This window comes from Mobula hypostoma, chromosome X1, assembly GCF_963921235.1.
Source record: "Mobula hypostoma chromosome X1, sMobHyp1.1, whole genome shotgun sequence".
Classification (NCBI taxonomy): Eukaryota; Metazoa; Chordata; class Chondrichthyes; order Myliobatiformes; family Myliobatidae; genus Mobula; species Mobula hypostoma.
The window spans coordinates 11,426,148-11,452,100 of NC_086128.1; the positions used below are offsets into that span (position 1 = coordinate 11,426,148).

General features: G+C 47.1%; 1 protein-coding gene across 1 annotated transcript in view; it reads left to right on the forward strand.

Moving 5' to 3' along the window:
• Nucleotides 1-6,231: 6,231 nt before the first annotated feature.
• The window catches only part of LOC134340253 (soluble guanylate cyclase 88E-like), a 54,089-nt gene continuing 34,367 nt past the window's right edge, over nt 6,232-25,953 (forward strand). The window contains exons 1-8 of the mRNA XM_063037263.1: nt 6,232-6,519; nt 8,711-8,851; nt 13,426-13,565; nt 15,322-15,456; nt 20,010-20,133; nt 21,689-21,808; nt 22,434-22,518; nt 23,642-23,728. Of these exons, the coding sequence (XP_062893333.1) occupies nt 6,277-6,519; nt 8,711-8,851; nt 13,426-13,565; nt 15,322-15,456; nt 20,010-20,133; nt 21,689-21,808; nt 22,434-22,518; nt 23,642-23,728 (1,075 nt within the window). The 5' untranslated portion in view covers nt 6,232-6,276. The remainder of the gene's footprint in view (nt 6,520-8,710; nt 8,852-13,425; nt 13,566-15,321; nt 15,457-20,009; nt 20,134-21,688; nt 21,809-22,433; nt 22,519-23,641; nt 23,729-25,953) is intronic.

The following is a 25,953-nucleotide window of genomic DNA, read 5'->3' on the forward strand; positions in this document are numbered from 1 at the left end:
CCCTCCTCCTTCACCCCTTCGCCCTCCTCCCGGCCCGCCTTCAGCGCTGCTCATGTGATTCCCAACGTCCACGCGAGGAAGGTTTGGAAACAGACCAGGGGTTGGGCTGGAAGTGTTTACTGGATTGCTGCGCTCCGGGCAGGGCGGCCATTCGTTGTCGGGACACCACTGCACAGACTGGATTCCCGCCGGTCGCACTTCACCTCAAGACCCTGAATTCACTTCTGGTCTCAGACCCATTTCATTTTTGAAATCGCCCGCTGCCCTCGGGACTGAGAATCATACCAGTGACATCCCCTTCTCAGCATTGAAGGCAATGCCTCCTGTGATGACTCCTGACCTCAGCACCCTTCCTTGATATTTTCAATAGCAGCAGCCCCCTGTAGCCTGACTGGCCCATCCATTGTGATCAACTCCTCAGGCCCCAGTGCTGACCACCCCTTTTATCATCTCCCCTTCTGCTCCCTGGGTCACTCATTGTTTGATTGTCCAGCTGCCCTCAGCACCTCTGCCACTCACTCCTGAAATCAGCCCTGGTCCTTAGCACCTTTTGACACTCATTTCCTGCAGTCACATCATCTCAGGACCCTTGTCAGCCTTTTCTAATCATCAGTTCCAGTCCTCAGCAGCCTTGACTGGGGCATTCAATTCCAAGGGTCGCAAGGGATGCTTCTGCAGATATAATGGTCGTGTTGGTGGCAATCTATCTCCTGGCTCTTTGAGAGGTTCCAACAGATAGGAGGGAGGAGATGGTGGTATTGTAGGATCAGTTCTGTACCCTCACTTGTTGAAGATGTAACAGGTGAAAGGTTCATTTTATTGTCTAAGTATGCATGTGCAATACAACTCTGATATTCGTCTTCTCCAGATAGCCATTGAATACAGAAAGACCATGGGTGTTGATGAAAGAAAATACATCAACTAACACCCTGCCCTAGCACGAAAAAGAAAAGAAACAAAACTCACAGACTCCAAAATCCCCCACCCCGCAGAAAAAAGTGACAATAACAATCCCTGCCCCCCTCCCACTAGCAGAAAAGAACAGCAGCAGTAGCACCAAACCCCCACCCCCCTACACACAAAAAATTAACAGATCACCCGCCCACCAATCGTCCACAAGAAAGAAAACACCAAAACACTGAAGGATACCAATATGAAGTACCGTCCAGTGATCACATCAATCTCAGAATATGGGAAACATCTTTTTGTCTACATACAAGCCCTCACTTGTGGGGGAGGTAGAGGGCCAAAGTGCCAGGTATCCAAGTTGCTGATGAAATTAAAATAGGACAGAGGGTATTTACTCTCTTCAGCAAGACAGAGAGTGAGAGCTTGACAAAAGAAGATTTATAAAGGAATATTTGAGGACGTACACTTTGACGAGAAGGACCTTAAGCACTCTGTTCTCTAACTGGAGAAAGATTGGTACCGGGTGAAATACAGAGGGATTTAGGTGTTTGGTGAATGAATCGCCAAAGGATAACTGGCAGATGCAGAAAAGCAAATGGCTAACTGAGCTTTATTGCAAGAGAGTTGGAGTTTAAAAAATGGAAGTTTTGTTACAATATGCAGGGCTCTAGTGGTTCATAGCTGGAGTACTGGACACAATTTGGCCCCTTTAAGAAAAGATCTATGGGGACTGTAGCTCAAAGGATATTCACCAAGCTACTTCCTGGGACCAGAGGGTTCTTCTGTCACTAGGGGCTAAAACAAAATTCGATCTTTATTTTTTGGAGTGTGAATAATGAGGGGTAATGTAATTGAAGCGTATGTGAGGGGCATGGCAGGCGGATAGCGAGATGTTTCTGCCAGTGGCAGAGCCTCGGACGACGGGGCATCTAAAACTGAGGTGTACAGGAAGTTCTCTCAGAGGGAGCTGAATCTCTGAAATTCTCGATCCCAAATGTTGTGAAGGTCAGATCCATGAGGGAATACAAAAGGTAAAGCAGACCAATTTTCAAAAGATTGAGGAGTTGGGGCTGGGAAACTGGCAGAGAAAAGATGCAGGCTTGCAGTGCCAGGCTATCTACTCTTGCTCGAATTATCCTATGGTCCTATGTAGACAAGCACTTAAATGACCAAGGGATAGAAAACTATAGACCATATGTTGGTAAATGAGCTGAAGGACCTGTTGTAGAACTCAATAACTCTACATTTGGATTTTCTGAAGATGCCACTAAAAGATTACTGTACAAGATAAAATGCACAGGTTTGGTAGTAATAGCATGGACAGAGGAGAGGTTCAAGGTTCAAGATACATTTGTTATCAAAGTATGTACACAGTATACAACTCTGAGATTCACGTTCTCCAGACAGTCATGAAACAAAGAAAACCATGTAACCCGTTCAAAGAAAAACATCAAACCACCCCCCATGTGCAAAAACAATTGAGCAAATGGCAACAAGAACATCGCCACCCTCCCCCACGGGCAAAAAATGGAAAAATAGAAGAGGGCAAGTCATGATAAGTGGCTCAGTTTTATCAGTCAGTCATTAAGTAAGGTCAGTGCGGGCTCCTCTGCTGTTTCTAATCTGTACTGATGACGGGAATGAATGACCAAGAGTACTTCAGCCAACTTTGCAGATGATGCAAAGACAGGGGAGTTAGCAAGCTGTGAGGCGGACACGATGTATTTATATACATGCTGTTTATGTGAGAGACAAATAAAGGGAGAAATGTGAGGTTAAACCACACCTAAAGGAAAATTGGAAAAACAAATGAATTATTTAGAGTGAGATGACAAAATATTGCGGTGTAAGGGAAACGAGGCTCTGAGCACATGGAACATAGAATGTTACTAGGCAAGAAAAGCGATTAATGAGGAAGGCTGCAGGCGATAAGGCATATAAAAATAGGAAGACTCTGATGTAACTTTACAGGACAATGCTGTGGAGCTCTGTATCCAGTTTATAACTTCCAGTAAAAAAAGAATTCCCTCCCCCTTCCCTCTTCTTCTATTCCCCATTCTGGTCTCTTACCTCTTCTTACATGCCTATCGCTTCCCCTGGGTCTCCTTCCCCTTTCCTTTCTCCTATGGTCCACTCTCCTCTCCTATCAGATTCTTTCTTCACTACCCCTTGACTTCTCCCACCCACATGGCTTCACCGATCACCTCTAGCTGGTCTTCCTTTCCTTCCTCCCACCTTTTTCTTCCAGCATCTTCCTCCTTCCTCTCCAGTCCTGAAGAAAGGTCTCGGCCTGACTGTTTATTCATTTCCATAGATGCTGCCTGATCTGCTTAGTTCCTTCAGCATTTTGTGTGTGTTGCTTTGGATAAGGTAGGTAGTCAGTCTGTTCCCCGGGATGGAAATGTCAAGTAGCTGAGGCCGTAGCTTTCGGGTGGTCGGGGGGAGAAGTTAAAGGAGACATGCAGGGCACGCTTTTTACACAGATGTATAGGTCATTTTGCAAATGAGTTCCTTCCTCTGGAATAACAGAAAATGCTGGGAATACTCCAGTGGGTCAGGCAGCGTCTGCAGAGAGATCAAATCAGAATTAAAGGTCATGTAAACCGCAGTTGCTAGAAATCTAAAGCAACAGCAGAAGATGATGCAAATACTCAACAGTTTCAGCTCAAAGACCCTTTGTCAGTACAGGGAAGGAGACAAAAGAAGCTCGTGGGTGAGGTGGTTGGAGAGCGATGGGTCATCCTCTCCCACTGGGTTACAGATCCACTGACACTCCCTGGACCCTATCTCACTGGATTGTGAATTGTAATAAACATACAAGCAAGCACACAACTCCGAATTATAAAGAGCCATCAGAAGTTTCTGCCATGAAATACCACAGTTGATAATGCCTCAGGCAAATGCATCATTCTCCACAGCTCTCCGGTGGTGGTTCCAAGACTGGAGAAGAAAACTAGCGATCTGCATTGACCCTGCAGATGCCCTGACATCTTGAAATCACTTGGTAATATCTCCACTGATTCCTGGGAGAGGCCCACATCCACCCAAAGTGGAGAGGGAAGATTGGAGATGGTGCTGAGAACCTCAAGGTTACACAGTGGGAGACAGAAGCAGTGGAGCACCCCACAGAGTACCCTCACAGCCCGGCACCGCATCAGGATCTCCTGCTGCATCTGTGACACTGCCTGGGGATCCCACATTAGCCTCCCCGGCCTCCTCAGAGGTCTGCTTCGTATCTGAGAGTACTTAACGGAGAGGATTAGAGTGAATCTACCAATTGTCTTGGGACAGGGCTCATGAATATTTCTACAGTAGGTACATCATTTACTTTTCAAGAACACAGAGTATTTGCTTTTTAATATGTGCCTCATTCTGAGATGGCAATAAGGGAACCAGCTTTGTTCCTATAATGACCACACCAGAGAGTTCCTGATTTTTTAAAATTTTTATTTATTTTATTTTATTTTTACAGGTTACTGATGTCATGGGGAAGAGTAGCCAGACAGCAGCTGTACGTGTAATACCTCACAGCCTGGATGCACCCTTCAGCACAAGCCCTGTCTCTCACATTCATTTGGTATCTGCCTTCTTGTGGTGGGTGTGTGGCATGGCACGGTGAACGACGTGGAAAGTCCAGTGAGCAGATTATGCATGGCATTTTAAAATTAAATTACTTTTACAATCCAGATCCATCATTTGTTTCCCCTGCCCAACTGCCCTCTGGAAGGTGATGGTGAACTGTCTTGATCCGCCACAGTCCCCGATCATCAGCAGTGGTTACCATGGACCAGAAACTCAAGGGCAAGGAAGGTCCCGCCGTGTAGTTCCAGGCCCGGGTGGTGTCTGACCTGAAGCTGCTGGTGCTCCTGTGCACCTGCTGTTGTGGCCATGGTATTTGTGTGGCTGGTCTGGTTGAGTTTCTGGTGCATGGTAACCATTGCTGATTAGGGAGTCAGCACAAGAGTGTTAATGGTAGGTCATTAGATTCTCTCTCATTGGAGACAGTCACTGCTTGGCACTTTTGTATTGCAGACGTTAACTTGCCACTTACGCCCAAATGTAGTCTAGGTCTTTCAGTTCTTTGCTTCATTTTAGTTCAACAAGGTAAGTCAAGTGCCTGCCTGGAATGTGCGGTTGTCACTGCAGAACATTGAGATGAATGTCCAGGAATTGGATGCAGTTTCTCACCTGAACAAGAGCACTGAATTTTCCAGTGTGACCTCCACCCATTCCCAGTCTGACCCAATCCCTGTCCATTCCCAGCTGAGTGATACAACCATACAAGACATTGGTGAGACCATACCTGGAGGATTGTGCCCACTGCTGTTCGCCCAGCTATAGGAAGGACGTTGTTAGGTTTCAAGGGTGCAGTAAAAATTCACCACGTTGTTGCCGGGACAGCAGGGCACCTATTACAAAGCAAGACTGGATAGGCTGGGACTGCTTTCCCTGGAGCAAAGGACGCTGAGGGGTGACCTTATAGAGGGATGTAACATCATGAGGAGCATAAACAAAGTGGATGATCAGTTTTTATTCCCCAACAGCAGGAGAGTCTAAAGCTAGGTAGAATAAGTTTAAAGTGAGAGGGGCAAGCTTCAACAGGACCTGAGGGCAGGTTGTCCACACAGACAGTGGTGGGTGTATGGAATAAGCTGCCAGAGGAAGTGACAGAGCTGGGGACTATTACACTGCTTAAAAGACATTTGGACAGGTGCATGGGTAGGAAAGGTCTTGAGGGGATATGGGCCAAATGCGGGTAGATGGGACTAGCTCAAGCAGGTAACTTGGTTTGAATGGACAAAGTTGGGCAGAAGGGCCTTTTTCTGTGCTGTATACCTCAATGACGCTATGGTGTGATTCCTGTCCATTTCCCAGAGAAGCTCCTTTGGATCAAAGGTGAGGACACCGGAGCCTGGCTTTACCGAGGCAATGTAGTTACCCAGATCACTTCATGGAGTCTAGTGTCAGTGCTGCAATTGTCAGGCTCTTGTATAGCATGTTGATCAATGTAAGCAGCAAATGTGGGCTCAAGCCGACTGTTTAAAGGTTTTGAATATGGACCTGCTATGGAAACAGGATTTTCTCAAAGATCCCACAGAACTACAAAGTGTGGTCAAGATGAGGCCAATCTCACAAAGTAGTGAGTAGGGGAGCCCATGATTTATGAAGGGTAGTCTCTGTTGGGTTGTTTCACAGTGCTGCCGACTCGAGGCTGTAGGATTCCACATCCTCCTGGCTGGATATGAAGACCCAGAGCAGGCCTGAGTGAATGAGGTCAAGAGCTTGCTGAAGGGTGCAGCCTGATGTTCTCTGACAAAGGAGTGACCATGTGGTGCTGAAGGTTGCCCCGTGAAGCCTGGTCTGTTTATGTCAGCTGGCATTAGATCAGCGAGCAAGTCTGTGGCACTCAGTCTGCAGCAGAACCCTCGCTCGGAGACAGAACGAAGATTTGGCATCACTTGTCAGGACTCCCCCTGCTTCACCCTCGTGATGTACGGGCTGCTGTGTGAGAGTCTGCACGATTTCATCAAGGAGTCGTACGGAGACGATGTGTGGAAGCTGGTGCGGGAGCGGGCTGATGTGAGGCTTCACTCATTTGTAACTCATGAGGTAAACATCACCCAGTTTTGGTGTTTGTTTGTGATCCCACTAATGTCTGTACCTGGAGCCCTGAGATCCCTCAGCATCTCACCTTTCTGTAAATATTCCGTTCATAAATCTTAATGGATAGTGGGTTGTTGTCTAACTGTTTCATGACTTCACTTCATTTGTCAACATCCCTTTGCAAGTTCCTGTTCACATTGTCAGCTATCAAACAACAATAAGAATGTACAAGGCAAGGTTCGTAAGTTTGCAGATGACAGTGATGATGGCTATCAAGATTTACAGAGAGATATTGATCAACTGGGTAAGCAGGTGAATGGACTTTAGTTTAGATAAATGCAAGGTGTTGCATTTCGGAAAGTCAAATCACAGTGAACAGCAGGGCCCCGGGGAGTGTTGTAGAACAGATGGACCGAGGGGTATAAGCACATTGTTCCTGAAAGTGGAGTTGCAGGTGGAGAGGATGGTAATGCAGGCTTCTGGCACTCTGGTCTTTGTTAGTCAGGACATTGAGTGTAGGAGTTGGGAGTTCATGGTAAGTTTGTATAGGACGCTAGTGAGGCTGCTCTTGGAGCATTGTGCTCAGTTTTGGTCGCTCTGTAGGACAGGTGTTACTAAACTGAAAAGAGTGCAGAGGAGATCTACAAGAATGTTGGCCAAACTAGAGGGACTGAGATGGATTAGATAGGTTAGGACTTTATTCCTGGAGTTTAGGAGAATGAGGTTATCTTATGGAGATGTATAAAATCATGAGGGACACAGATAGGGTGAATGCTGAGTCTTTTTCCCCAGGGTTGGGGTATCAAAACCTAACAGCCATCAGTTTAAGGTGAAGGGACAGATTTAATCAGAACTTAATGATCAAATGTTTTACACAAAGGGTATAAGAAGCTGCCAGAGGAGGTAGTTGATGCAAGTACAATAACAACTTTTAAGAGACAGTTGGACAGGTACACAGATTGGAAAGGTTTAGAAGGTTATGGACCAGACGCTGGGAAGTGGGACTGTTTCCATGCTGTATGATTCTGTTTGTCTGGGACATTTATAAACAAAGTGACCAACGTATACACAAATGGCAGCCATTACCCACAGTCATCAATGTGTGTTAATTATTGCGAATCTCTGTGTCATGAGCCCTGCAGGCCGCTGCAGTGAGCAGGACAGCTTTGGGCTTTTAGGTTTCTTGAGCACCTGTTTTCACTAACTATTGTCTTAGCTAGAGTCATTACGCTCTTGTGCTTTTTGTTTAATCTTGTCAAGTTTATTTTGACTGGCACGGGTTTTCCGTGTACTGTGATTACTTAAAGCAGTCCCGCGATTAGCACTTATCGCGGGGTCCTTGTTTTGAGAATGATTTATCTTGTGCTGTTGCTTGGTCATATCACCGATACTCTGTTGGTACTCTTACGTATAAACTCTTGTTTCCACCTCTACTTGGGAATCTGCCATTGCTCTGCACCTGGGCTCAGTCATTGCCAGTGCTCGCCGTGACACATCCGTTTCCTTACCTAACTGGAACCCAGTCAGTGGGTTGTCTCCTGTTCCAAATTTTTGTTAACGATCCGTTCCCAGACACTGAGCTGGAACTGGTGGACGCTGCTTCAGGCAGACTGACTGGTTGTCCAGGTTTCATCTCCCTGCTGTCAGGAACATTTGGCCTGACATTCGTCCACTGAGGAAGTTTATTATCGATAGATACCAACTCAATTTATTAATTACCCTTTTTTCCCTAGAATTTTCCAGTTAGCTTTCCCAGACCACAGGGCATGCTGCTTCTCAGCTGGTAACAGGGCACCAGTGAACCAGACCACACCCAGAGGTGTGTCAGACATTGTTCACAAGCTGCCTAGCAGTACAGTAATCCCAGACGGTGTAATACACCCAGATGGTACAGTAGCACAGATGGTTCAGCACTGCTAGATGGTACAGTACACCCGGAGAGTACAGTGCTCCAAGACAGTGTAGTACTCCCAGATGGTTCATACTCCCAGACCCTACAGTATTCTCAGATGGTACAGTACCCCAGACAGTACAGTTCTCCCAGACAGTACAGTACATCCATACACTACAATACTCCCAGACAGTGGACCCAAGTGGTACAGTACACCGGAACGGTATAGTACCCCAGACGGTGTGGCAGTCCCAGATGGGACCGCACTTTGGTCCCCATTGACTGCCCTCCCATTGCTGCCGCCAGGTCTACAGTGAGAGTGTCATCCCAGGCATCGCCATGGCAGCAAGCGGAGTGACTGGCACCCCCTACAGCGAGCTGATGAACTCCTGGGGCGTCTACTTCCTAGGATTCGTGGGGAAGTATGGATATGACCGGATCCTGAAGGTGAGTGGTGAACCTGGCGTCCGTTATGGAGCTCCCAGGGGTTCCCAGTCCCCGGTAACTTCCACACTGGCTGTGGGTGGAGGAGAGTGTTCTGTTCCGGGGAGAGAAAAGAGTATCGTGTTCTAGGGAGGGGGAGGGGAGGGTTGTGTACGGGGGAGGGAGGGGGGAATAAAGGGGCAGGGAGAGGAGGGTCATGTGCTTTACTGGGGAGGAAGAGGGAGTGGAGAGAGAGAGGGGTTAGGTATTGGGAAGTGACAATAAAGGGGGCAAGGGCCAAGTTACTGATGAGGGAGATGGGGTAGTGTGGGGGTGGGGAAAGGGTGGGAGATGGGCCCAATACTGGGTGGGGAGAGACAGAGATGGTATGTTTGAACACAAGAATTGTGAACAAGACTAGGCTCCACCACCTCCACCATTTCACAAGATCATGGCTGATGTAAAGTTGAGATTGTAAACTAATGGAGATGGAGACAGCTCTTTTTCCCTTATTAGGGAGAGAGAGAGAGAGCCTGTGGTATGTCGAACACCGGGTGAACGAGTAGTCTTTGCGGTACTGCAAGTCTGCGTCTTTGCTGCATGCTTGAGTGTTCAATGCATTTTTTTTTACTGGTGGGGCAGGGGAGATCGTTGCTTTGCTGCTGTTTACACGTGGGAGGGAGGGGAGCTGGGGAGACTTTGGGGTTCTAACATTTAACTGTCATTCATTCTTTGGGGACACTCCTCTGTTTTCATGGATGGTTGCGAAGAAAAAGCACTTCAGGATATATATTGTATACATTTCTCTGACATTAAATTGTACCTTTGAAACCTTTAAAACCTTAACTCCACATTCTCTCCTACCCATGAGAACCCTTCACCCACTTGACCATTAAATGTATATCTTCCACTGCCTTAAACTTTTTCAAATCATTCTCTGCTTCCACCACTTTATGAAGAGATTTTCAATGCCTCATGATTCTCTGAGAGCTGAAACAATTAACATCCTCTGCATCTTAAAAGGCCAATGTTATTTTAGATTCTCCTAGAGTAGGGGTTCCCAACCCTTTTGATGACTCGGGACCCTACCATTAACTAAGGGGTCTGTGGAACCCCTGCTCCGGAGGAATAAACACTCTCTCCAAACCCAATCTGCAAAGGATCCACATAATCATATGTCTTCCATTCTCTGAGAACAAGCAGATATCAGCCCAGCCTGTCCGAGCTGTCCTTGTCTGATTCCATTCTTACCTGTAAACCTGCTCCTAACTCCCTCCAATGCACGAACATTCTTCTTCAAAGAACACCAGTCCTGTACATATACAACAGATGTGGTCCCTCCAGTGCCCTATATCATTGATACAGACCCCCCCGCAGCTTTAGTATTCAATTATATCATTGATACAGACCTCCCCCCAAGCTTTAATATTCAATTATATCATTGATACAGAATTCCCAGCTTTAGTATTCAATTATATCATTGATACAGAATTCCCAGCTTTAGTATTCAATTTTATCATTGATACAGAATTCCCAGCTTTAGTATTCAATTATATCATTGATACAGACCCCCCCAGATTTAGTATTCAATTATATCATTGATACAGAATTCCCAGCTTTAGTATTCAATTATATCATTGATACAGAATTCCCAGCTTTAGTATTCAATTATATCATTGATACAGACCCCCCCCAGCTTTAGTATTCAATTATATGATTGATACAGAATTCCCAGCTTTAGTATTCAATTATATCATTGAAACAGACCCCCCCAGCTTTAATATTCAATTATACCATTGATACAGAATCCCCAGCTTTAGTATTCAATTATATGATTGATACAGAATTCCCAGCTTTAGTATTCAATTATATCATTGATACAGACCCTCCAGCTTTAGTATTCAATTATATCATTGATACAGAATTCCCAGCTTTAGTATTCAATTATATCATTGATACAGACCCCCCCAGATTTAGTATTCAATTATATCATTGATACAGAATTCCCAGCTTTAGTATTCAATTATATCATTGATACAGAATTCCCAGCTTTAGTATTCAATTATATCATTGATACAGACCCCCCCCAGCTTTAGTATTCAATTATATCATTGATACAGACCCCCCCAGCTTTAGTATTCAATTATATCATTGAAACAGACCCCCCCAGCTTTAATATTCAATTATATCATTGATACAGAATCCCCAGCTTTAGTATTCAATTATATGATTGATACAGAATTCCCAGCTTTAGTATTCAATTATATCATTGATACAGACCCTCCAGCTTTAGTATTCAATTATATCATTGATACAGACCCCCCCAGCTTTAGTATTCAATTATATCATTGATACAGACCCCCCCCAGCTTTAGTATTCAATTATATCATTGATACAGACCCCCCAGCTTTAGTATTCAATTATATCATTGATACAGACTCCCCCAGCTTTAATATTCAATTATATCATTGATACAGAATCCCCAGCTTTAGTATTCAATTATATCATTGATACAGAATTCCCAGCTTTAGTATTCAATTATATCATTGATACAGACCCCCCCCCAGATTTAGTATTCAATTATATCATTGATACAGAATTCCCAGCTTTAATATTCAATTATATCATTGATACAGACCCCCCAGCTTTAGTATTCAATTATATCATTGATACAGAATTCCCAGCTTTAGTATTCAATTATATCATTGATACAGACCCCCCCAGCTTTAGTATTCAATTATATCATTGATACAGAATCCCCAGCTTTAGTATTCAATTATATCATTGATACAGAATTCCCAGCTTTAGTATTCAATTATATCATTGTTACAGACCCCCCCCCGGCTTTAGTATTCAATTATATCATTGAAACAGACCCCCCCAGCTTTAATATTCAATTATATCATTGATACAGAATCCCCAGCTTTAGTATTCAATTATATCATTGATACAGAATTCCCAGCTTTAGTATTCAATTATATCATTGATACAGACCCCCCCCAGATTTAGTATTCAATTATATCATTGATACAGAATTCCCAGCTTTAATATTCAATTATATCATTGATACAGACCCCCCAGCTTTAGTATTCAATGATATCATTGATACAGACCCCCCAGCTTTAGTATTCAATTATATCATTGATACAGACCCCCCCAGCTTTAATATTCAATTATATCATTGATACAGAATCCCCAGCTTTAGTATTCAATTATATCATTGATACAGAATTCCCAGCTTTAGTATTCAATTATATCATTGATACAGACCCCCCCAGATTTAGTATTCAATTATATCATTGATACAGACTCCCCAGCTTTAGTATTCAATTATATCATTGATACAGAGCCCCCCCAGCTTTAGTATTCAATTATATCATTGATACAGAATTCCCAGCTTTAGTATTCAATTCCCCAAGGAGTTAACAGTAACGCACTCTGAGCTTTCCCCGTGTCACTCAACCCACTTTCTCCTGCTGTCCTCCACTGTCCTGTGCCTCTCCTGTGTTGATAGCTGCCTGCAGAGTCCACGGGCTTTCCCCAAGCTTTCAGACTCCTATTGGCCACAGTGCTAGGGGCTCTATTTCCGTCCTGTCACTGACTCTATGGGCTCTCTCTCTCACTTTTCCACCCAAGGTCTGAAAGTGTTTGTATCCTGAAGGACTTTCATGGCAGAAAGGAGAAAGCAGAGATGTGTCAGATGATAGACAGTGTTGCTCCCTGTGGATAAGTACTGGGATGTCTGGGTGTTTTTTATTGATGACTCAGGCATGGATGTGCCAGGAAAACTTTCCAAATTGCAGACAAACCAAGCATTGGAAATGCCCAAGATTTCCAGCATCTTAGAGTTAAGGAAACCCTAAACATAAGATGCTGCAAATCTTGGGAAACATAAAAAGCGCTGGAGGAACTCAACCATTGGAGCTGTTTTCTCCTGCTACAGTTGACATTTTGGGCCAAGTTCCTTCATCAGTTCTGGAAAGGAAGTGGGGAAAATCCAAGAATAAAAATGTGGGGAGAGGGGAAAGAAGAGAAGCTGGTAGGTGTTAGATGAGACCAGGTGAGGGGGAAGGGGGTGGGTGGGGGAAGAACAGATGAAGTAAGAAGCTGGGAGGTGATTGGTGGAAAAGGTAGAGGGCTGAAGATGTCAGAATAAGAATGGGAAGTAGAATTGAAATGGCTGGCCACTGGGAAATCCAGCCTTTTGTGGCGGATGAAAGTGCTTGACGAAGCTGTCCCCCAAACTACGTTGGGTCTCACAGATGTAGAGGAGGCCGCATCGGGAATACCTGGCAGACTCTCAGGTGAAAGACTGTTTAGGGCCTGAATGGTGGTGAGGGAGGCGGAGTAGCTTGCAGGATAAGTGCCAGGATGGCAATCAGTGGAGAGGGACAAATGGACAATGGAGTCGCATAGAAAGCAGAGTTAGGGGAGGGGTGGGAAGGAAAAAGATGTGCTTGGTGGTAGGATCCTGTTGTTACAGAGAATGATATGTTGGTGCTAAGTGCTAGGGCAGAGATCAGTGCTCAGATACAGTCCTCTGATACGTACATTCCAGATGTTTATCTCACAATGTGTACACCTCACCTCCCTCCTAGGTCCTGGGTAGACACGTGCGAGACTTTGTGAATGGCTTGGACAATCTACACGAGTACCTTCGCTTCAGTTATCCTAAGGTGCAGCCTCCAACATTCTTCTGCCAGGAGGAGTCGGCTACAGGAGTTACACTGCACTACAGGTAATAGAAACCAAGGCACAGGCAGGTTGTGGGGCAGTGAGGGATATCAGGGAGCAGTGGGCCAAGGAGGGAAATCAGGGAGCGGTGGGGCATGTAGTGGTGTGGCAGGGAGGGGGAGCAATGCTCAGGGAACTTCAGAGTGCAAAGAGTGATGTTTACCCTCTGGGAAAAGATGTGGATGAAGGGTCAGTGAGCGCTGGGGTCAAGGATCAGTATCAATATGGTCAGAGGGTGCTCTGGTCAAAGGTCAGTGCCAGTTAGGTCAGATGGTACGGGGGTCAAGGATCAGTACAATAAGGTCAGTGTGCTGGGGTGAAAGGTCAGTTCTGATAGGGTCAGAGGGTGCCCATTGGATGGGAGGATGCTGGGAATGATCCCCATACAGAAGCTAAGTAAAGAAGTTTTGCTGTGGGGCACAGAGGAGCTGGAGAGTGGTGAATGTTGGAGAATTCTTTGAGAAAAGAGGGGGATCCAGGCATGGGGTGGAGAGCATAGCTGGGATACTGAAGGGCCATCTTTGCCCTTTAGCAGAATGCTGTCAGACTCTCAGCAGAAGCAGACCTTGAGGAAATAGGTCAACATACTGTGTGCCTTCCTCATTGCTTTTGATGAACAGCATGGTTCACGTACAAGGGCACCCAGATTCCTCTGGTTACCAATACCTTTCAAACTCACCACATTTAAACAATACTCTGTTTTCATTTCTTTGACCATAACCCCTACAGCCAACCCTCTTTTTATCATCAGCAAACTTGAATATATCGTACTTGATCATCTTGTCCAAACTACTGATGTATGTTGTAAATCAAAGGATTCAAAGGTACAATTTAATGTCAGAGAAATGTATACAATATACATCCTGAAATGCTTTTTCTTCACAACCATCCATGAAAACAGAGGAGTGCCCCAAAGAATGAATGACAGTTAAATGTTAGAACCCCAAAACCCCCACCAGCTCCCCTCTCCTCCCTCCCGCAGGTAAGGGGCAGCAAGCAACAATCCCCTCTCCCCCCACTGGCAAAAAATGGCTGGAACCCTACACCGATCCCTGGGACACTGGTCACAGACTTCCTAAACAAATTCATTGCATTACTGTGCACTTTAAATGTTAATACACCTTTCTGAAAGTTCACTAACCGCATCAACAGCTTCTCCAGTGGGAGGCAGAGAGATGAGTGGTGGGGAGGTGCGGGGAGAATTGGTAAGGAAGCAGGCAGAGCTGGTGGGGAGAGGGTTAGGGAAAAAAAGAGGGAGGGAAGTTTGAGTGAAATTTTCAACGTACTTTAGTAAGTGATAAATGGAGTGAAAATATCTGTGTTAGGAGGGAGGTTGAGTTTAAAGATTTGGAGCAGACCTTTCAGAATGATCTTTGGTAACACTTTGCGGTGTAGAAGAAGAGAATTTAAGTCCGTAAAACTCTTCTATAAATGACATGTTTATGCTGATTTATTTGATAATGTTAAATCTTTAATTATTAGGTTTGTGTTTACTGGGAATATTTAGGAATAAAGCAAAGATTTGTGGTGGGCGAGAAGTCTGCCGTTGTCTCTGCAGAGGTGAACATTTCAAGGTGATGAAGTTCAACTTTCCTTGTTGAATAACCACTTGGCAGTGTCGACTTGAGGACTGAACTTCCCTGATGGGGAACTGATCTTTCAAGAGGGTGTAATACCTTTCAGAATGGATTGGGATCGTTAGAGTCATCTTGGGTGATGTGATTTAATGTTGATCCCGGGTGCTTTCTGCTTGTGGACAGGAGTAAACGGAAAGGATACCTTCACTATGCCATGGGACAGCTGCGACAGATGGGGAAGCAGTTCTATGACACAGATATTCACGTGGAGGTGCTGTCAGAACAGTTGGTGGGTGATTACTCACATGTTACCATGAGGTAAGTGAGACCAGTTCACCTGGAGACGCTGAATGACAGCAATGATGTGAATGACTGCAAATGATTACTACTAATGTAGCTCAGTGTCCAAAAGGCCTGAGTAAAATTCAAAAACTCATAGAAACATGTCTGAGTAATAGTACAGCAGTGAAATAAAAGCAGAAAGTCTGACCTGACAGATATCTGTGTGTGACGGCCTGTCGCTCACTGCCCTGCCTCTGAGTGGACTCTCTCCCTCCCTTGTTGCTGTTGGAGGATGTTACTGAAGTTCTGCGATTTATGGATTGGGCTGCATTCTATCCTGTTTTTGCCTGTTCTTTCTTGTTGCCATTTGGTGCAATTTGCTAGTGCTTTTTTTATTTGTACAAGTGGGGGGGTTTGGGGTTTGATATTCATGCCATTTGCACAATTTGTTTTTTTTACGTCGGGGGGAGGTTGATATTGCTGTTTGCATGATTTTTTTTGTTGTGCGGTGGGGGATTTGATGTTTTTTCCTTTGAATGACTTCCATGGTTTTCTTTGTTTCATGGCTATCTGGAGAAGATAAATCTCAGAGTTGTATATAGCATACATACTTTGATAATAAATGAACCTTTTAAAGGTTAACTCTGACTCTCTACAGAGTGTTTCCAACATTTTCTGGTTTTATTTCCTATTTTCAGCATCTGCAATTTTCTGATTTTCAGTTTGGGTCAGCATTGACGAAGGAAAAGGGCATATGGAGGTTACTTAGATCATGGTGTGGCATTCCAATATGCTAGGGCATTTTGAGATCAAGAAGGAGATAGTATTGCGTCTCTTGAAGAGCATTATGGTGAATAAATCCCCAGGGCCTAATGGGATCTGTCCCAAATTTTTGAGAGACAAGAGAAGAGATTGCTGAGGCTTTAACAAAAATCTTTGTATCCTTAATAGGTCATGGATGACTGGAGAGCGGCTAATGTTGTTCCATTCTTTAAGAATGGCAATGTGGATAATCCATGGTATTATGGGCCAGGGAGCCTCACATCAGTGATAGAGAAGCTCTTGGAGAGAATTCTTAGGGATATGATTTACTCATAACAGGAAGAACATGGACTAATTACGGACAGTCATCACAACCTTGAATGGAGCAGGTCATGTCTTACAAAGTTGTTTGAGTCTTTTGAGGAGGTGACATAGATGATTGGTAGGGGTAGGGCAGTAGATGTTATCTACAAGGATCTTGACAAGGCGGTTGATAAAATCCACCATGGTAGGCTTATCCAGAAGATTAGGATGCATGGGATTGACATTGACCTGGTAGTTTAAATGCAGAACTAGCTTGCTCGTGGAAGACAGAGGGTAGTGTTGGAGGGATGTTATTCTGGCTAGAGGTCTGTGACCAATGGAGTCCTGCAGGGATCATAATTCAGGTAGCACAGTGATTAGCACAATGCTTTACAGTACCAGTGACCCGGGTTCAATTCCTGCCACTGTTTGTACGTTCTCCCCGTGATCTCTGGGTGCTCTGGGTTCCTCCCACATTTGAAGGGTATACGGGTTGCTAGGTTAACAGGTCATTGTAAACTGTCCCGTAATTAGGCTAGGACTAAAACTGGGGACTGCTGAGTGGCACAGCTCGAGGGGCCGGAAGAACGTATTCGCTGCTAGATCTCAATAAATAAATAAATAAACAAACAAACAAACAATTGGCGGTAAGACATAACAGCAGAAATAGGTCATTCAGTCCATCGAGTTTATTCCACCATTCAATCCCAGCTCATTTATTTTCCCCCCTCAACCCAATTCTCCTGCCTTCTCCCCATAACCTTAGATGCCCTGACTAATCAAGAACCTTCCAACCTCCACTTTAAATATACCAAATAGCTTGGGGTCTACAGCTGTCTGTGGCAGTGAATTTCACAGATTCTCCACCCTCTGGCTAAAGAAATTCCTCCATCTCTGTTCTAAAGGGGTGTCCTATTCTGAAGCTCTGCCCACTGGTCCTAGATTCCCCCACTATTGAAAATATCCTCCACACATCCACTTTACCAAGGCCTTTCGATATTCGATAGGTTTCAATGGGATCCCCTCATTCTTCTAAACTCCAACAAGTACAAGCCAGAGGCTCAAACCTCCTCTGGACCCTCTCCAATGTTAGCATATCCTTTCTTAGATATGGAGCGTAAAGCTGCTCACAACACTCCAAGTGTAGTCTAACCAATGCCTTATAAAGGCTCAGCACCACATCAGCGCTGGGGCCTCTGTTGTTTATATATAAATGGCTTGGATGAAAATGTAGATGGGTGGGTTAGTAAATTTGCTGATGACACAAAATCTGGTGGCGTTGCAGACAGTGAAGAAGGTCATTAAAAGATACAGCATGATATAGATCAATTACAGTTGTGGTCAGTGAAATGGCAGACAGAGTTTTAAAAAACACCTCAAGTTCAAGCTTATTGTCATCTGGCTGTACATATTTACAACCAAATGAAACAGCATTCCACCAGGCCACAGTATACCCACACAACGTATATTACACACAGCCCATAAAGCAAAATATTACCACAAATAAGTTAGTAAAATATAATTCAAAATGCATGTAGTGCACAGCACAGGTAAACGGGTAAACAGCTCACTGACCTGGTGATGAGACATCGATGGTGGAAGGGTATTCATTAGTCTCACAGCCTAGGGGATAAACCTGTTACCCAGTCTGACAATCCTAGTCCTGATGCTCTTATACCTCCTTTCTGACAGTCGTGAGTCAAAGAGATTGTGGGATGGGTGGTAGGGATCTTCAACAATGCTTTGGGCCCTTCACATACAGCACTCCCAGTAAATATCACCAATAGTGGGGGAGGGAGACCCTGATGATCCTCTCAGTGGTTTTTACTGTCCTCTGTAGGGTGTCGCAGTCCGATGCCTTGCAGCTTCCGTACCACACAGTGATGCAGCCAGACAGGATACTCTCAATGATAGACCTGTAGAAAGTTGTTAGAATGGGGACAGGGAGTCTTGCACACCTCAGTCTTCTCTGAAAGTCTGCTGTTGTGCTTTGTTGACTAGCGAGGAGGTGTTGTGGGTCCAGGTTAGGTAATCCGTTATATGCACACCAAGGAACTTGTGCTCTTCACTCTCTCCACGCCAGAGCCATTGATGTTCAATGGAGAGTGGCCGACCTGTGCCTTCCTGAAGTCCACAATCATCTCTTTTGTCTTCTCCACGTTGAGACTCAGGTTGTTGTCCTCACACCATTTGACAAGCCTCTCTACCTCCTCTCTGTCTGCTGACTCATCATTGTTGCTGATGGGGCCAACCACTGTTGTACCATCAGTGAACTCGATGATGTGGTTTGAGTTGGATCTGGCAGAGCAGTTGTGAGTCAGCAGGGTGAACACAACCCTGGGGGGAGGGGGCATTAGTGTTCAACGTGATGGAGCTTGAGATGTTGATGCCAACTCAGACTGACTGGGGTCTCTCCGTCAAGAAGTCCAAGATCCAGTTACAGAGAGGGGCGTTGAGTCCCAATACCCACCAGCCTCTCAGGGACGATCATGGTAAATGCCAAGCTGAAGTCAATGAACAACATCCTGGCATCTGAGACATAGTTTTTCAGGTGGGACAGGATGGTGGGGCGGGCTAAGGCTATGGCATCATTAATGGACCAGTTTGAGAGGTAGCTGAACTGGAAAGGTCCAATGTAGCTAGAAGGTGGTATTTTGTACAATCCATTACCAGTCCTTCAAAGCACTTCATGATTGTTGAGGTCAGTGCTACTTGGCGGTAATCATTTAGTCCAGTTACCGTTGCTCTCATGGGCACCAGAATGATGGTAGCTACCTTGAACCCTGCAGGGACCATGGACTGTTGCAAAGAGATGTTAAAGATGTGCATTAAGGTCTCTGTTAGCTGGGCTGCACAATCCCCAATCACCTGACCAGGAACGTTGTTAATATGGGCAAGTATGAGGTGCTGCTCTTTACAATGTCAAATGTAAGGGGAAAGTATACAGTTAATGACAGGACACTTAACAGCACTGATGTACAGAGGGATCTCAGGGTCCAAGTCCATAGTTCCCTGAAAGTGGCAATACAAGAAGATTGGGTAGTGAAGAAGGTATCAGTTGGAGCATAGACTATAAGTTTTTAAAATTGTTTAAAACTTTGATTAGGATGCACTTGGAGTCACCACATTACAGGAAGGGTGTTGAGGCTTTAGAGAGAAATCAGAAGAGGTTCACCAGGATGCTGCCTGGATTAGAGAGCATGTGCGATAGGGAAAGGTTGGACGAACTCTGATTGTTTTCTCTGGAGTGGCAGAGACTGAGGAGAGATCTGGTAGAAATTTGAGAGGCATAGGTCAACAGTCAGAATATTTTTCCCAGGTCAGAGGTGTCAAATGCTAGAGGGCTTTAAGGTGAGAGGGCAAAGTTTAAAGGGGATGTGCAGGGCTAGTGTTTTACACAGTGGTGGTGGAGGCAGATCTGATAGCGGCATTCAAATAACTCTTATTCAGGCAGTCCAGGAGTTTCCAGTTTGCTCTGCTTGGTTTTGTAAAGTCCTTTCACTGACTTTCATTCCATACATCAGGCTGAACTTTGACAACTCTGCCTACCGCTACATTCAGAAGGAGGACACTGATGAGCAGGAGATGCTGCCGTTCACCAGTGACTTCTTCTTCGAAGTTTTCCCCTTTAACATCGTCTTCAGACAGGCAAGTTCACTTCTCCATTCTGTAGCACAGCCTGTCGTGATGTGTTCTCTCACCATGCCCCACCCTGCTTCCTGCTCCCTCCCTCTCTCCCTCCCACCCCTCCCTCTCCCTCTCCCCCCTCCCCCCCGTCACAGAGACAGGCCCTTCAGCCCACCATGTTCATGCTGACTATCGAGTCCCTATCTACACTAACACCATTTACCAGCATTTAGTCCAGTGCCTCCTCTGCCCTGGTGGTTCATGTGTTTGACTAGATACTTATTAATTGTTGAGAGAGTCTCTGCCTCCACCTCGCTTTTCATGTCTCCTGCTCTCTGTCTCTGTCCTGCATGCCACATTCTTTCTTTCTGTTTCTGCCCAGATTCTTTCTCCATGCCTGCTTTGTCTCTCTTCATTTTCTCTCTCTCTCTCCTCTTTTCTTCTCTATCTCACCCTCTCCTTCTTTCAAGGTTTTTCTCTTTCTCCCCTTCATCTCTCTTCTCTTCTTCTGCCACCCTTCCCCTCCCTTTCCTCTTTCTCCTTTCTCTCTCCCACATTCTTTGTAAGTTTCCACCCTCTCTGCCCTCCCACTTCCTTCACTCTCTTTCCCTTCCCCATTCCAATCCTCTCTCTCTCCTTTCCTCGCACTCGCCCTGTGTTTTTCTTTGTCCCTCCTTCACAAGTGCAATGTTGAAAGGTCACTGAGTTAGGAAGAGTGTAGGAGGGATGTGCACCAAATTCAAGACAATGGGAATGGACAGCTAGCTGAAGGGCCTGGATCCCTGCTGTATAATTCTCTGACTCTTTCCCTCTCTCTCTCGCTCTCTCTCTTCCTGTCCCCTCCTTCTGCTTCGTTCTCTCTTCCCTTCCCTCTCTCCCTTTCTCTGCTCCCCCTATACCCCCTCACTCTCACTCGACCTTTCTTACCCCATCTCTATTTCCCTCCTCCACTTTCCTCTTTCCCAATCCCTCTCACCTCTTTCTCTCTCCCTCCCTTTTCTTCCCATCTTTCTCTCTCCTTTCCTCACTCTCTCTCTCACTACCCATCCCTCTCATCCTCTATTTCTTCTCTCATTGACCTTGTTTCTTTCCCTCTCTCTGCTCCTCCTTCTCAAAAACTACATCTCTATCCCCCTCAATCTTTCTCATCTCTTGCCTCTCTGTCCCTCTCTCCTCTGCTCCTTCCTTCCCCGGCCACTCTCCCTCTCAGCAACCCACCCACCTTTCCTCTTTTCCCCACTCTCCCCCTCTTTCCCCCACCCCACCTCTCACCTTTCCCCCATCTCTCTCCCCCACCTTACCCCACATCCCTCTACTCTCTCCCTCCCTTCTCCTTCCCCCTCTGCCACTCTCCATCTCACCTTCCTCTTTTCCATCTCCCCCTCCCTCTAACTTACTTTCCCTACCTTTCCCCCTTTCTCCTCTTTGCCCCCCATCCCTCTCCTCCCCTCTCTCCCAGCCAGCCTCCCCTCACTCCAGCACGTCCCAGACTGGGTGCTCGGGTGTAGTTTGTACACTGGCCCACCCATGCCCCTCCTTCCCACTACTGATGGATTTTCACTGCCCACCCTCCCAGGACATGGTGGTCCACAATGTGGGATCGGGACTGGCCACCGTCTTCCCCGACCTGGATGGCAAACTGATCACCGACACCTTCCTGCTGGCCCGGCCCCTTGTGGAGTTTACGTGGAACATGGTAAGGAGGGGCTGCTTCAGTGAAGGGTGCCAATGGGGAGGGGGAAATGGTTGGGAGGAGGTATCGCGAGGGGAGCCGGTGGGGGAGGGGAAGTCAGGGGCCAGTGGCGGGGGCAGTGTCTGGCCGAGCTTTGTCCATCCCACTGCACCTGTCGATGGGAGTGGAGATCTGTAGGTCCCGGGTTACCCTGAGGTAGGGTCAGACTGGCCATTCATTGCTGGAAACCCATACCCCCTTCTACCCTTTCCCCCTTCCACCCCTTCTCCCCATCCCCCCTTCCACCCATCCCCCTTCCACCCCTCCCCCTTCCATCCCTTCCCCCGTCCCCCTTTCCACCCATCCCCCTTCCACCCCTCCCCCCTTTTACGCCTCCCCTGCTCACCTCTCCCCACACTCCCCTACCCCCCTCCACTCACCCCTCCCGACACTCTAACACCAGTTTCAACTAAAGCCCTGTAGTTCCTCGAAGCTTGTCAGCGAGGATTTTGGTCACTGTTGTCAGGCAGATGTCAAGAGCCCGGCTCCCTGAGATTCTGCCCAAAGATCTTGTCAAAGGCTTTCAGAAAATCCTGATTCAGTATATGTGCCAATTCCTCCTCATTGCCCCTGTCTCTTCCTCTTACAGATCATATCCCATCCCAACAACCTGTTTGAGATCATCTCCAAAGAGCCTGTAAAACGAGAGCGGAACCTCCACAACAGAGTGCAGAGTGAGTGAGGGAGAGGGAGCGCTGTTCTCGGAGGGAGGAGTGATGGAATTCAGAATGAAGCAGGAAAAATTCACCAAGTTGGGGGACGGGAGAGGACACTGAGTGAATAGAGAGAAGGTAGGACCATAAGACATTGGAGCAGAGTAAGTCTGTTTGGCCCATCATCTGCACTGAGGGGGGAGAGCGAGAGGACATTGAAGGGGAGGGACATGAGTGAGGAATGAGGAGGAGAGAACTGAGTGAAGAGGAAGGAGGGGAGAGGGAGAGGACATTCAGGGTGAAGGGGAAGGAGGAGGAGGGGAAAGGTGGGTAAGAAACAAGATTGTAAATGGAGATGAGCAAACACTAAAGAGCAGAAAGTTGTAGTCTGAGGGACAGCGGGCTCTCGACAGCCCATTTATGTCTTTCTCTCTTTTTGATTTATCTACACTTAGTTTGGTAGTTTATTTTGATGCCTCTTTCCCACACTCTATCTCTTGTCCTTCTCCCTCTCTCAGGCATTCCCTCCCTCTAATCATGGAGCTGTATAGCACAAAAACAGACCCTTTGGCTAACCACGTTGTGCCGGACTAATTAGACTAGTAATTAAATATCTCACAACAGCCTGACATAGTAATACATACAAGGCTGCCAAACCCAGGGCCTCTTCCAGTTAGAAGGACAAGGTCAGAAACATCACCAGGCCAGGTGCCCTGCAGTCCGATGTGGAAATACATTACCATTTCTTCACCATCTTACTCTCTGAACGGAATGCAGCAGCTCCCCACCATCTTCGAGTGATGCCTTGTCCTGCAAAACCCACATCCCTTGAAGGAAGAAAGGAGCTATTCTGTGTGTGAAGAATCCACCCTCAGATCCTTTTTAATGCTGGGAGTCATCCCTCACATCCGAGGGAAAAAACCCTGTCTATGCCTCTTATCCCTTCCTTTCCCTGACACACTCACTCACCCACATTTTCTTCTCTGCTCTCTCCTCTCCCACACGTCACTCCGCTGCTCTCAATTTCCCTCGTGCTCTCTGTTGCACGCTCTGACTCTGCCTCTCCTACTGCCCATCTTCCTGTCTCATCCTCACCCTCTCACTCAGTCTTTCTCAATTCCACTTTGTCTCCTTCTCCCTGCAGATGCTGACTATGAGAATGCAAATCGTGCTGGGGACGTCAGCGTGCTGCTCCTGGCCTTTCAGTCAATAGTTGGTGATGATTATAAAGGTAAAACGACTCACAAATCATCCTCACATAATTACAGTCAGACACTGCATTTATGACATGGATGGCAAAGTTAAACACAGAGCGAAGCTCTCTCTACAGCATATAATTACACAGTCCCGGGGTCAGACACAGGGTGAAGCTCCCCCCACACTGTCCCATCACACACTCCTGGGGTCAGACACAGAGTGAAGCTCCCTCCACACCGTCCCATCACACACTCCCGGGGTCAGACACAGAGTGAAGCTCCCTCCACAGCATATAATCACACAGTCCCGGGGTCAGACACAGGGTAAAGCTCCCTCCACACCGTCCCATCACACACTCCCGGGGTCAGACACAGAGGGAATCTCCCTCCACACCGTCCCATCACACACTCCCGGGGTCAGACACAGAATGAAGCTCCCTCCACGCTGTCCCATCACACACTCCCAGGGTCAGACACAGAGAGGAGCTGTGCTGACTGAGCTGGGAGAAATCGAAGGAAAACTACTGGATAAAGTTCGTGGAATACTTTGGAGGTGGCTCTAAAAGTCTCTTGGACAACTGAGTGAGTGACGGCGTTGGCGTGGAAGCTCGGTGTGGAGTTTTTGCTGCCGGTTTGGACTGGGTTTGTTGGCGGCTGCTTACTGCGTAGCTCCCAGCTGCGGCCGCTGGCAACTCGCCAGTAAGCCGGTTCGCTCCAAAACCGGAGGCAAACGCCGTCGTTTTCCCCCCATTGACATCGGGGCAACGTTCCTCCTCCATTGTTTTCCTGATTTTTCGTCCGGTGTCGGTGCCGGAGCATCTGGAAGGACGTTTCGGCCTCTCCCGGCCTGGGTCTCTGCAAGTCCGACGGAGCCTTTCCTGGCGCCGAGCCAGCGAGGAACTGTCGACTGCAAACTTTCCCGGCCAGTTATTCGACTCGCTCCAGGACTTCTAACTGGCACCGCCGCAAAATTCTCGGACTGGAAAGAGCGCCAGCATGCCGGACCGGTCTCCAGGGAGTCGCGGGCCTTCGGGGAGTTACGCAAGGGCGGCTGCCTCCCCGGCCTCGGACAACGCCCTGTTTCGGTCGGTGAAGGTGGAACGTGGGGTGCAATGTATTTTGCGCCCTGGAATGACACTAGAAAAGTGTACGGAGGCAATGGAGGACCTTGTGGGGAAAGGTGGTATTCTGGCCACCGAGAAGGAGTTCGGAAAGGCGGTGTTCTATCTGGTGAATGAAGAGCTAGTGCACCGGGCCCTAAGCAGGGGAGTCACGGTGGACACCATCTTTTTACCTATGGAGCTGGTGACGGCCCCCACGCAACGTATCGTGCTTGGGCATGTTAAGCCTTTCATTCCAAATGAGGACTTGCTTCCCCCACTGGCCCGTTTAGGGCAAGTAAGGTCGGAGATTACTGCCATCCGACACAAATTTAAGAGACGCACCCTCCGCACCGTAATCTCTTTCCGGCGTCAGGTTTTCATGCAGCTGGAAAGGGAGGACGATGTTAAGGGCCGCTTTACTGTCCGGCACGAGGGAGTAGATTATCAGGTGTACTGGAGCTCCGAGCGCCCACGGTGCCATGCGTGCAGGGAGGTGGGGCACTTTCGGAGGGACTGTCCTGCTGCCCGGAACCCGAGGGAGCCCACTTCGGGCACCAGTGCCGCAGCTACCTCTGCCCCTGATCCTACTCCTGCGCGTGCGCCTGCACCTGCATCTGACCCTGCCCCCGCCCGTGATCCTGCCCCTACCCCTACCCCTGTCCCTACTTCTACGGTTGGGTCGGTCCCTGCTCCTCTCCCTGTAGTTCAGGTGGGGGACGGGGTGGAGTCTGTGCGGAGTAAGAAGGCAAAGGGGAAATCTAAACATAGTAAGAAGCGGGCCTTTGAGGCCGCAGAGCTCACACCCATTTCGTCTGAAGTGGAGCGTGGGGCTCGGTGAGGTGCGCAAGCAGACGGGGCGATGGAAACAGAAGGCGCCGCCCCATCGGTGAAGCCTGCACCTGTGTGCTCCTCCAGCGTGAAGAGGAGAAGGGAACGTTCCCGCAAGAGGGCAGGGGATGTAGATGCGGGGGAGTCCCAGGAAGGGGTGGGAATCCGGGTAGGGGTTGGTTCTAAACCTGAGTCCTCAGATGTAGCCACCAGTCCTGGGGTAGATGGTGTGGTTGTGCAAAAGGCTTGTGATAGGCCTGTTTGCACAAATGAGGCAGCCCTGGAGGCCTCCACCCAGGACCTACAAGTCAGCGCCTCTCTGGAGGCCA